General features: G+C 44.2%; 1 protein-coding gene across 1 annotated transcript in view; it reads right to left on the reverse strand.

Moving 5' to 3' along the window:
• Positions 1-4,605: 4,605 nt before the first annotated feature.
• The window catches only part of ST6GALNAC6 (ST6 N-acetylgalactosaminide alpha-2,6-sialyltransferase 6), a 47,984-nt gene continuing 38,775 nt past the window's right edge, over positions 4,606-13,814 (reverse strand). The window contains exon 5 of the mRNA XM_066580586.1: positions 4,606-13,221. Coding sequence (XP_066436683.1) covers positions 13,023-13,221 — 199 coding nt within the window. The 3' untranslated portion in view covers positions 4,606-13,022. The remainder of the gene's footprint in view (positions 13,222-13,814) is intronic.

A 13,814-nucleotide genomic window follows, 5' to 3' on the forward strand; every position in this document is an offset into this window, starting at 1 on the left:
GGGGTCACACTGTGAGAAGTGTAGTGTATGAGGGAGGCATACTGACAGAGGTGTAATGTATGTGGGGGTCACTCTGTGGGAGGTGTAGTATATGGTGTCACTGCAGGAGGTGTAGCATATGAGGGAGTCACACTGTTGGAGATAAAGTTTATGAGGGAGGCAAGTTATGTGAGGTGTAGTATATGAGTGGGTCACACTGTGGGAGGTGTAGTGTATGATGGGGTCTTACTGTGGGAGGTGTAGTGTGTGAAGGGGGTCACACTGTGGGAAGTGTACTCTATGATAGGAGTCACATTGTTTGTAGTATATGAGGGAGTCACACTGTGTGAGGTGTAGTGTATGAGGGAGTCACACAGTGGAAGGTGTGGTGTATGAGGCTGTCTTACTGTGGGAGGTATGTTTGAAGGAGGCACACTGTGGGAAGTGTAGTATGTGAAGGGGTCACACAATGGGAGGTGTAGTGTATGAGGGAGTCACACAGTGGGAGGTGTAGTTTGTGAGGGGGTCTTACTGTGGGAGGTGTAGTGTGTGAAGGGGTTACACTGTAGGAGGTGCAGTATATGAGGGAGTCACCATGTGGTTCAAGCAGTGTATGACCAGGTTACTCTTTGAGGGCTGCAGTCTATTAGGGAGTCATACTGTGCACTTTGTAGTGTATAAGGGATTCACAGTGTAGTTCATTTAGTGTATACTAGAGATGAGCGAGCATACTCGTCCGAGCTTGATGCTCATTCGAGTATTAGGGTGCTCGAGATGCTCGTTACTCGAGACGAGCACCACGTGGTACTCGTCTTGATTAAACGAGCACTGACCATTGAATTCAATGGAGCCGGCAATACAGCCGGCTCCATTTAATTCAATGGGCTGCCGGCGTACGCGGGATGAATTGTCGGGAAGGGCTTAAATATATAAGCCCTTCCCTGCAATTCATCCAGAAAATAAATAAAAAATATATATATACTCACCCGGTCCCAGCAGACGGAGTTCAGCGCAGCAGGCTGCAGTTTCCCTGAACTGCTCTGAACAGCTGTGAGTAGTATTCAGCTGCCGGGGATTTAAAATCCTCGCCTGCTGAATGAGTTGCCTCTGATTGGTCACAGCCTGACCAATCAGAGGCAGCCCTCACTCACACCCATTCATGAATTCATGAATAGGTGAGTGAGGGCTGCCTCTGATTGGCTCAGGGGCAGCTCTCAGCTGAATGCTACTCACAGCTGTTCAGAGCAGTTCAGGGAAACTGCAGCCTGCTGTGCTGAACTCCGTCTGCTGGGACCAGGTGAGTATATATTTTTTTTTTTTATTTTTACACATTTCTGGATGAATTGCAGGGAAGGGCTTATATATTTAAGCCCTTCCCGACAATTCATCCCGCGTACGCCGGCAGCCCATTGCTTTCAATGGAGCCGGCTGTATTGCCGGCTCCATTGAATTCAATGGGCTAACATCGTTCTTCTCTGCCACAGCTGTTACAGCTGTGGCAGAGGAGAACGATCTTTATGCTGACAGTGCGGGGAGGGGGGGGGGGTCTCACTCTTGCCACTATTGTGGCTTAATAGTGGGACCTGGGAGCTTGAGATGCAGCCCAAAATGTAGCCCCTCGCCTGCCCCATCCGTTTCTGTGTCATTTCCATCACTTTCTTGGGTTTTGCAGATTTTCACAAATGAAAACCTTAGCGAGCATCGGTCATATACAAAAATGCTCGAGTCACCCATTGACTTCAATGGAGTTCATTACTTGAAACGAACTCTCGAGCATCACTGAAAGTTCGACTCGAGTAACGAACACCCGAGCATTTTGGTGCTCGCTCATCTCTAGTGTATACTTTTTGGCTGCTTTCAGACTTTTCTTTACCTCCACAGCTATAAGGCATTTTCTGTCAGCAGACATTCATTAAAATTTTACACCAGCTGTGACTAGTGAGCCGAACACCTGCCAGGCTCCCCGTAAAGGAGAAAAATGAAGTCTCTCGGGTACCGTTAGCAGTCTGAGGAAATGTCTCAGCTGGATGATAAATATCAGCTGCTCTCTGTGGGTCTCTCAAACCTCTGCAGTCAGCTGGAAGGGTGCACTCACACTGGCCTCGCCGTATTTGTCGAACATTTCCATAGGCGCCCATTCACCCGATGGAGGCCAAAAAAGCTTTTTTATGCCTATGATGCGCTGGTATATTTTGTTAAAACTTTTTTGTTTTGCTCTATTGAAAAGTGTAGTTGAGTACATAATTCTACACAGAGGCATCAAGTTAAAAAGAAGAACACCGCATATCCCAAATAGGAGCCTATGGGACTTTATGTCTATACAGCGTCATGCGTCGTAGACGTCCGTCCAAGGAATATGTCTTCCAACCCTTCGACCATATACTTCTGACTTACACTGCATGCACAGGGGAGGTGTAACTTATGGCCAGCCAAACATAAATATAGTTTTACAATCAGCCATTCAAATAATGCATTAGAGAGGGAACCTTTGATACTACGCAGATCTCTGTCCTAGGGGGTCCTCGGTGTGGAACACCTCTCTGACATCTCAAGATGTGGACACAATGAAATATATTAGAGGCTCTGAAGGGTGCAAGGTAGTCCTGCTTGACTCTATATTGCACCTTCTGTTTGATGTATGTGGTGTGATGACATCTTCACTCCTTCTCTTCTGTGTCTTACTGCAGGACCATGGCCAAAAGATGCCCAGCTTTCTCTGTATGCCAGTAGCTGGGTGACGATGTGGGAGCATTAGTAGATGGCTCTTCATTATGGGTGCATGGTGGCACAGCAGGGGACAGTTTATTTATTCAGGAGGTCCTAGATAATGTGATGCTGTTATTTTCAGTGGTACATTGTATGAATGTGTGGCAAACTCAGCAATGATGAATGTTAGTCAAATAAAGTCGTCATGGAGGTCTGGGCCATGTGATGAAAAAAAGGAAAGAGTCAATTCTAATCGGTGTTGACGTCACCTGTGAGTCACCGATTGAAAATGTTTATTCTCTTTTTGATTACATCTGATCAGTACTGCTACTGTAGTCACTATATGGTCTACTGAGTGATGTTGAGTGATAGCATTTTTGTTTGTGACACAATAACTCTCTGCATAGCTTTACCATTATTAAAGCTATAGTGTAGTTTTACATGGTACAAACGTACATGACAGTGGGTTAGTCTAGCTTTGCGATGTATCTCTGCATTGATTTTAATTCTAATGCTGTATTTATCTAATGAGCTGGTTTATAGTATTGTATTTAAGTAAAGAGCTTGGTTCTAGTGCTGTATTTATGTACTGACTTGGTTCTGGAGCTGTATTTGTACATTGCATTTGGTCCTGGTTGTGTATTTATACTATGAGCTTGCTTTTTGCGCTGTATGTATATACCGAGCCCAGTTCTGGGGCTATATTTATGTTATGTGTTTGATTCTGGTACTGTATTTATGTTCTCAACTTGGTTCTTGCATTGTATTTGTGTGCTGAGTTTGTCCTGGTGTTGTGTTTGTGTTATCTTGGTTCTGGTGCTGTATTTATGTACTGAGCTCAGTTGTGGTGCGGTATTTATGTGCTGAGTTTGTCCTGGTGTTGTGTTTGTATTATCTTGGTTCTGGTGCTGTATTTATGTACTGAGCTCAGTTGTGGTGCTGTATTTATGAACTGAGTTTGGTTCTGGTGCTGTATTTATGTTGTGAACTTCTTGCATTGTTTTTTTTTTAAATTACAGCTAGCAGAGCTAAACAACTTAAAGGGGTTGTCCCGCAAAAGCAAGTGGGGTTAAACACTATTGTATGGCCATATAAATGCACTTTGTAATATACATCGTGCATTAAATATTGGCCATACAGAAGTTATATACTTACCTACAGGCCCCCCCCCCCCCTGTGTTGGCGTCCCCGTCTCCCTGGCGCCGACCAAATCCTATTCCTTGATTAGATGCGCTTGCGCAGTCTGCCCTCTTTTGTCCCGTTGAATGGGGCCGCTCCAGCGTGCTCGCGCCGCACAGCTGGTCTGCGCATGCGCAGAAGACCTGTGCGGCGCGAGCACGCCGGAGCGGCCCCTTCAACGGGACAGAAGAGGCAGACTGCGCAAGCGCGTCTAATCGAAGCAGAAGAAGGCTTTGGTCGGCGCCATGGAGACGGGGATGCCAACACCGGAGGGGGTAAGTATATAACTTCTGTATGGCCAATATTTAATGCACGATGTATATTACAAAGTGCATTTATATGGCCATACAGAAGTGTTTAACCCCACTTGCTTTTGCGGGACAACCCCTTTAAGGCCCGTTTACACGGAGCGATGATCGCTCAAAAATTGCTCAAAATCGATCGTTTGAGCAATAATCGTTGCATCTAAACACGCGGCCATCATGCATTTTTCGTGTGCTGCTAGTTGATTGTTAAATTCAAGCCAGCCTAAAAATCATTGTGCGGTCTTATCAGGAATTTGATGCAAGAAACCCTTTTCCAGAATCGATGTCTTCTGATGAACCTTTGGAAACCTGTGTTTGGAGGGCACCATTCCCCTTTGGTAGGGCAGTGTGACCCGGGATGCACGTGCCACGTAGTCTCTTCTGGCCCACAGTGCTAGAATAACTATTTCAAGAAAACATCAGATTTGATATTAAAATTAGATTTATTTATTTTTCTGTGAAATCCAACACAATTGATTTTTGTCACAGTTTTAGCCTTCATTTAAAAAGTATCTCAGCAATCTACTCATAGACATGCCACACATCGTCTAAGACGATCCGAGAATTTTTGGGACAAGATATATGGATGGAATATACGGCAGGACCCTGCGTGTCCTCTTAGTCTGGCCATAAAGACTTCCCGTAACATTATAATATATTCTCCATGGTTTTATAAAAGAACACGAAAGAACCTCATTTCGCACATTTTAATGTATTTTAGAAAAGTACCCGGCGTATCGCACGGCTCTGTTTCTCCTTTTTACCAGCGTTTCAAAAATACTGTAATAAAATAGTAGAATTTCTGATGCCCTTTTAGCAGCTCAATCTGATCACACATCACTATATTTGTTTTCCATACCTCTTAATATTTGTATCCCAATTTCTGGGACATTTTAGGCCCCGCCTAGTTCTACACAAGAACGCCCATTTTATGCAAACATATGAAAGCCCCACCTCTCTGGAGTCCCATTCAAAGGAACCGTTCAGCAAAAGATATTAGTGTTGGGAGGTATGTGCTTCATGTATCAACATGGACTCAGAAACAATCAATCGAAAACCAGGGTACCAGAAAAATAAAAATCGCTCTGATTGACTCCTATGAGCCAATGTGATTCTTTTCAAATATTTAAAGGGGTTATCCCAAGATTAAAGTGTATCCGCTATCCACAGGATAGTGGGTGTCTAATTGGTTGGGTCCAACCGTTGGGACCCACACCGGTCACAAGTCCTTCTCTATGGATGGAGCAGTGTCCAAGCATGCATGCTGCTACTCCATTCATCTCTATGGACAGCCAAAGAGAAACCAAGAACAGCACTGGGCAATCTTGACCTCTCTCTAGATTGAAGGCGCCCGTATGCCAAAGTTGTGTTGAGGGTAACTCAATAAAGCCGCCATCAACATAGGTAGGAACAGCTATCAAATTTGAGTACAATAGAGGCATCACAATGCCTTTCATTCACGCAATTATGGTGGGCCCTCATTCATGGTCCCTCACTGTTGCCTTCACCTGACATGTAAAATAGAGAAAAATGGAGGTGAAATAGATTTATGGGCCTCATCTCTCAGAGGTTTGTTAAAGGAACGCTCCAGATAAAATATATACAATATACAGGGTTGCTACAAATGATCTTCCTGATCCGAAAACCTTATAACTGCGTTTAATGACACTCAGATACATACATTTGATATTAATGGAACCAGAAAACTCTCGTTGATCAGAACCGTCTACAAGTGTGTGTCCTTGTGGCCCAACCAATCGCAACACAGCTTGCATTTCTCAAGCTGCTGAGGTACAATGAAAGCTGTGCTGTGATTGGTTGTTAAAGCACAGTCTTACGGTCAGACAGTTTTCGTTAAATGAGGTCAAAAAAGTCTATTCTGCTGTAGTCATCTATAGGGGGATATGAGACAAAATGTCAACGAAGACAGGAGAGCATTTTGTGTCCTTGATTTTCACGTCTGCCAGTCAGTTATTAGTGTGCAACGTAACTTTTGAACAATGTTTGGTGAAGATCCACCCAGCAGGCGCACAATTCGTGAATGGTACTCCAATTTTAAGGAAAAAGGTTACATCTGTAAGGGAAAATCATCCGGCCGTCCACCAGTAAACGTGGAAACAGTGCAGTGCGTCCGTGCAACTCCTCAGAAATCCACCGTCAGAGCAAGCAGAGAATTGGACGTCCCGCCGATGACTGTGTGGAAGATTCTGCACAAACGTTATCCCTCTCGATTGCAATTGTTACACACCTGAAACCGGACGTCAAAGTTAGGCAACGTTCTTTCTACGAGAGTATGTGAAGTCTAATGGAAAGCGATGGTTTCATGGAGTCTTCAGTGAGCTCAATAGGCGACTACCAAACAGATGGATTGGCCGTGCAGGTTGTGGCGATAGTGATCGTCTTCCTAGACTTCCACATTCCTCGACCCTTACTTGTGATGTTTTTCCTCTGAAGGGGTGTTAGAGTCCACCTGGCACCCTTACCAGCCACCATGTATGATGTGCGAGGACACATCACAGAAGCCATTGCATCAGTCAGTCGTGATCCGCTACTACATGTATGGCAGGAACTTGACTACAGGCTCCATGCATGTCCAGTGACAAAGGGGGCCACACTGACCTCTGATGAGGAAAACATTTTTGATGTTGTGCAACAACACGTTTTGAGCTTCGTTTTCCATTGATATTAAATTTATGTATCTGAGTGTCATTAAACAAGAGTTATAAAGGGTTTCAATTTGGGAAGATCATTTATACTAACCCTGTATGATGGGTCATTTCATGCCAAATGGTCACAAAAAAAGAAACTTTTCAACCCAACCATCTCAGATGTTCATGATATTTGGTAGGATTGTAGAGGACCTAAAGCAAATTACACGTGTAAAATTTTAACCCTCAGGTCAGATGCGGTATTCATATAGCAGGGTAGCAAACATGAGAAAAAATGTGAAATTTATTCGTACAAGGTCAACAAACAAAAAAAAAACGAACTTTGCTTCTGATAGAGCTTTCATCTTAGACTTGTTTTAAAGCTAAGGCAGCTCACTTCCCATAAACATTTGGTTAGGCTGGGAGGATGTGATGATTTGGCATGGAATGACCTTCATGCCTAGTATAAGGCCTGAGGAGGCAGGATGGGCAGGATTTAAAGCTTTGCCCCTTCGTACCTGCACTAATCATAACCATGTATCAGTTCGGCCCATCCTGTTCCTTTACCTGTGCTGGGAAAAACCTGATCAAATAGGTGATAAAAACAAAATTATGAATGTTATTCTAGATTCCAGAGCAGAATATTTCTTCTAATATGTGGCGATGCTATTACATATCTAATCATATGAAGTCACATGACATACATATCTAATCATATGAAGTCACATGACGACCCTGTAGTTTTCCTGTTTGTTAGATTTCTTAAAAGAACACTTCCATTTCCTATGAAGTTGAATGCAATCTAATGCCTGTAAGCCACCATTTCAGACTCAAGGGTCTAACTCTAGCTCTACACGAGAACTTTGATTTTGACACCGGTCACATGGCCAAAGATTACAGTATAGCCTTGCAGTGTGATTGAAGTTAATGCGGTACCGTTATGGCTCGCAAGATGCTGTCAAAACACTGGATTTCTTGCGTTGACTTCCATTACATTGCAATCTTTGGCTGAGTGATGTGTGTCGCAGCTAAAGATGACATGTAGCCCTATTCTACAAGTCTCAATGATATCAAGAGCACTGTCCCCCATGATCTTCAAACCATTTCATTATGTGAAAGATATTAGCAGCTCTTTACGGTATTTTGGCTGTACTATACAAGTAGCTGACTTTAGGTTTAGCGCTCTTTTAAATTTACCAAATAGCTTTTGCTTTCTTCCTGAGAAACCTGCAAGAGTATGGACATAAAATTATGTTCCAGCCGCAAAGCTAATGCTTATTTGGTTCAGGTAAGACATCCTATCTATGCTAAACTACACACCAGGAATTGCATATTTCTGTAAGAGAGTCACAACATATCATTTTGCAGATGAAGAAAACTTTCTTTGGGAGGGGGATGAATCTGGAAAAAATGTAGCACAGGCTATTACAGTTGCATGTACTGTAGCGTGGCCCAATAGTAATCACTTAAAGGGATCCTGGGGATGCACGAATTGGGACAGGGTAAACATTTTCCAACACCCCTTTTACATGGGACGAGAATCTCACGATTAATTCCAAATTAAATCAGAAATCAAGAATCTCGTTTGCCCAAGCAAATTAGCTGGTGACGTCATCACCAGCCCGTTCACGTTCGTGCAGTTAGACTCCGAACGATAAGGGCTTAGTCACACGGGCGCCGATGTGCCCGTGTGACTGAGAACTTACTGCAGGAAGAAGAAGGCCGCACTTTAGGACGGATGACTCCCCGCAGGGCCGAAGAAAGAACACATGACCGGCAATGAAGCCGGTCACATGTTCTTTCTGCCGTCGCTGCAGAGAGACGTCCGTCCTGAAGTGCGTCCGTCTTCTACCTGCAGTAACACGGGCGCCAAAGCGCCCGTGTGACTAAGCCCTCAGGGCACAAGCTGACGCTGATCTTTAGGCCGCCTAAAACTAAATGACCAATGAGAAGCGTACGATTCTCGTTTGTCTTCCAGTCGTTGGCTTGCGTGTAAACTGAATGACTATCATTCAGTTTCACTCGTTTGCACAATATTGTTCCGTGTAGACACAACATAAGGCCTCTTTCACACGAGCGTGGTTTTGACAAAAAGTAGGCGCGTTAAAAAATTGCGTTTCTTGGAACCCAACAATTGCACTGCAAAAAAAAAGAACATAGGCGCGTTATTTTAATGCCCAACTATCTTTCGCGTCTAAAGATAGGTCTTGTCCTATCTTTTGACGGCAAAACGCTGGAGGCTCCATAGACTCCTATCAGAGTCTATGCGAGCCGGACGAAAAAGGGAGGGAGTTTAACAGCGGCTATCTAGTGAGGCATTTCAAGTCATTTAAATTGTTCTGGCGACCGAGGGATTTCGGGGTTGCAGCATCAGTTCACTGCAAGACACCCCAGCCAGCCGTTTAAAAATCACGAAAAATAGCCGCGACCAAGTCTTGGTCGCGGCTATTCTTCGTTCATGCGGTTTTAAGCTCGGATGGTCACCATTTTTAGCGTTAAAATGACGCTCGTGTGAAAGAAGCCTAAGGCTCGGTTCTGCTTGTGCACCAATTGCAGTGTTTGCAGGAAAGCTGTGTAATTACACATCGCGGATGTCTAAAAGTGCCTATGTACAAAAGAGACTATGTTATAGAATAGGCACTTCTGCACACAGGAGAGAGCTTCAACAACAAGACTATTGGCTGCTACTTGTTACACTCTTAACTTTCTATTATAGTCTACATATAGACTTCTTACTTCGTGGCAGCATAGCTTAGAAAATTTTGCTGCCCTCAAAAAGTCTGCCTGAGCCCTCCCCTTAATGATCAGGCAGAGCGCTTCTGAATTGTGCTGCCCAATCCTTGGAAGAGCTGTGCAGCCATATCATTATAGTTGCACAGTTCTGTCCATCTCCTCCCTGTACTAATTAATATCTATAGTCAGTGCAAGGAGAAGCAGAAAGCTGAACTATCAGAGTTCAGCTTCCTGCTACAGATTAAAACTATCCTGAAGGGAAAGCATGGGCAGCAGTCTGCAAAAAAAGAGATATGGGGCATGAATAGCAAGCAATGTAGGAAAGGGGATCATAGGGATTAGTTGTTGTGAGAGAGGGGATGTCTGTTCATTGCAGTCTGAGCCTTCCTGCTGCAGGGATAATACTGGAGCCTGGAGGTGTGAGTAACCCACAGGACACCAGGTATGCAACAGTAACCCTTCCTTCTGAGCTAGACCCCCAGGGGTAATGACATTAATCCCATCACTGCCTTATCACCAGGAATACTGACATCCCATTACTGCCCTACCTGAGATCACCATAAAAACCGACATCCCTTCACTGTTTACCCTAGACCATAAGGGATACTGATATTAATCCCGTCACTGCCTTGCCCTAAACCACCAAGGATGCTAACATCTCATCACTGCCCTACCCTAGACCACCAGATATACAGACATCTCTTCACTGCTCTACCCTAGACCACCAGAGATATTGAAATCCTTTCACTGCTCTACACTAGACCACCAGGGATACTGACATCAATTCACTGCCTAACTCTGGACCACCATGGATACTGACATTAATCCCTTCATTGCCTTACCCTGGACCACTAGGAATACTGACATCTGTTCAGTACCTTACTTTAGACCACAGGGATACTGACAGTAATGCCTTCACTGCCTTACCCTAGACCACCAGGGGCACTTACATCCCTTCAATACCTTACACTGCACTACCAGGAATTCTGACAATAATCCCTTCACAGCCCTACTCTAAACCATCAGGGTTGCACAGATAACTTCATCCTTTACCCCAGGGATGTTACCATAAACCCATTAACTACTTTATCTAATTATGTCAAATTATTTGCCGCTGATGTCGATCACCCAATTTGGACTACACAGGTCACTAACTTCCTCCTTCACAAGCTACAAAAGCTTAGAGGAAAGCTTGGTCTTCATAGCCCCATAAAGTATAGATACATAGGTGATACTTGTACTGCCCTAATGCCATGCTTTTAATGCCCTGCAAAGAGCTGATTATGTGCTCAATGCAGTTATCATTATTTATCAAGAAGCCCCTAAGGTAATGAGATTCATGATTAGCCATACTGTATTTATCCATTGTCTCTTTTTAAAACCCAAGACTTCACATAATTGCGTGCTCTGCTATGGGCATGGCAAGAAAACATGACCATTATATCCATGGTGCTCTACCCCCTCAAACAAATGCGGCAGGCATTGCATATTTATTGGGCAGATGCACAGCACTTCCAGTCGGCACACAAATGCAGAATTGCCCTTATGGAATGAAAATAACTATAAATGGGTATTACTTGGAGTCTATAAGGTTCTCATGATCTAGCAGGTGCAAATGGGGATGGAACAATACCTCTACAGCGCCACCTATTGGAAGGTAGCATTCCTGCAAGTCAATGTCAGACCAAAACAGTCTGTCTGTACCTGGTTATCGTTTCCTTCTGGAGAAGACTCTGGCTTTGGCTTCTATTCCCAGTCGTTATTACAAGGCCTATCTAAAGGTCTGGCATAAACTTTCAGGAATGCTGCCTTCTAATAGGTGGCGCTGTGGAGGCATTGTTCCATTCCCTTTTGCATATTCAAATTTCCCAGAGGATCATGCCTGGCATTATAAGTCTACTCACACCTTGTAGGTACTCACCCTAAAGAAAAACTTTACCCTTACTGACCAACATTTGCTATCTTACCATGGCGGTAAACCCAATGCCATGGCAGTCTTTACCACCTGAGCTCAAACCAATGTGGCTGATCTGTCTAAGATGATTTAGTGAATCCTGCACTGAGCAGGGGGTTGAACCCAATGACCCTGGAGGTCCCTTCCAACTCTACCAATCCATGATTCTATGGCCTCTTGAAAAAACCAAGCTCAGTTTGGCATACTGATAAAAAAGCATGATCATGTATATAACACACAATACCAAACATCCATACAATGCAAAGCGGTTTACCAGCATCACCAGAGACTATTGCTCCATATTGACCATAGTTCTATATTTCCAACGTCCATGTCTCATGCACAATAGCCCCACTTTGGTATATAGCATCCACTGACCTGTAATTTCTGTATGCAACCATTCCCTGTCTTCACCATTTATATAAAATATTACTCACAGTCTTTTAATGTGCAGTCGGTACAGAGAAAAGTATACATAGTACATGGATGTGAGCATCATATCAGTAATGAGCCTAGACGAGAAGACGCAAGTGGAGGACACCTGAGCTACAACAAAATGTCTCCATATGAAACACATGGCGTGACGTATGGAGCTGAAGGGAATTGTGCTTCAACCTATGCGGGAAATGACGGCATCTGCATGAAAGTGAGCTCTGGCATAAATGTGAAAGTGTAATTACTCAAGACCTTCACTCTTAGGACCTCAAGATCTAAGTGCTCTTTACAGGTCTGTGGTTCCCAAGACTCCGTCAGATGGACTCCCAGGTTTACAATCAGGATCACAAGTATAGAGAGGTAAGTACATCCCCAATTATAAGACCCACGACTGTCAAGGTCCACCAAAGTGTACACCACTATCTACATGGACAGTCAACATTTTATGGGTGGCCTGGACCTAGTTCTAAGCCTTGCACTGTGTCTAATGCCCATATTCGAGGACCTAACTGTCCAAAGAAAGCAACTCTATCGGGGACGCCCATCCACGGTCATTCTGTTGTCTTCTTTCCTTTAATTACTGTTGTATAATGGTCCATATCTACAAAATGCACACAGGTACATAGCCGACAGTCAACTGCCATCATGTACAATCACAGCAGACATGGAATGACAGCAACAAGGTCACAGAGGAGAAGTGGGGACCACAGACTGATTATTTGCCTCGTACCCTTTAAGAACCCAGCGCCGTGCACTGGTGTTATTTGTAGTCTACAGCTGTGTAATACAATAGAAGATAACACTGAGCTCTGTCCAAGGCAACTCAACTAACCTCGATCTACCAGCATAATGATGTCAGACATACGCAGTTCTCCATAGCCCTCTGTTTACACGTCCGTACGTTTTGGCCATGCACCAGCCTACGAAAATCAGCGGTTTCAGCATTCAGACATCATACTTGGAGACGTTTAACTGTCTTTTAGGTAATTCCTAGACCTCAGTTTTGTCTAAAGCTGCAGAGGACTTTATTCCACACCGGGAGACCAGTGAAGTGGGACAGACAAGACAGAAAACACCACTAATTTAGTTGTCTGGATCTTTGAACCACTCAGGGTGTGAGAAGGAGATGTTATATACAGATGCCCAGCGGGCAAAAACCAGTTTCTCTGTGATGAAGCGGTGGTGGTTGCCTCTTCGTCCACGCTCGTTCTGAATGTATGTGGTGCACTCGTCGGAACCCCTTGGCTCGTAGTAGTGATACGGCATCTTGTGCTGCCGTTTACTGGAAATGGAAAGAGAAACCAGCATTAGACCCCATATTAAATCCCATACCACACATATTAATATAAGAGGTGTAAAGACAGAAGAAATGTAGCTTGCATGTATTGAGCTTTAGTACAAAAACCAAATACCTGGCCCAGGGGCGTAGCTAAAAGCTCATGGGCCCGGGTGCAAAAGTTTATCTTGGGACCCCCCAATATCTCTTAACCCCTTAAGCTGGCCCCTCTACCTTCTAATGATGTCACATGTCATCATGTTATGACTTCCTGTGCATTGGGTAGTCTAAGACGTGATGCTCTACTTTGTCCCGTACTGCTCACTTGAGCAACCCTGGCCAATCAGAAAGCAACAAGCAGTTTTGGATCACCAGATCGGGGCCTCAGAAGCAGTAAGACTGGCGGCTGTACAAGAATAAAAAAGAGCACCAAGTAATATAGCCCCCTTCAGGACAAAATTGTGTCCTGAAACTGGAGGCTCACTTTAAGTGAGATTTTATAATGCAATCAGACAGCATTACGGATCCAACACCTATACATGAAGAGTGGCAGAATGCTTCCTGCGAGGTCTCTATCGGCTAATGAGCCAAGACGGACG

Source organism: Eleutherodactylus coqui, chromosome 10 (genome assembly GCF_035609145.1).
Source record: "Eleutherodactylus coqui strain aEleCoq1 chromosome 10, aEleCoq1.hap1, whole genome shotgun sequence".
Classification (NCBI taxonomy): domain Eukaryota; kingdom Metazoa; phylum Chordata; class Amphibia; order Anura; family Eleutherodactylidae; genus Eleutherodactylus; species Eleutherodactylus coqui.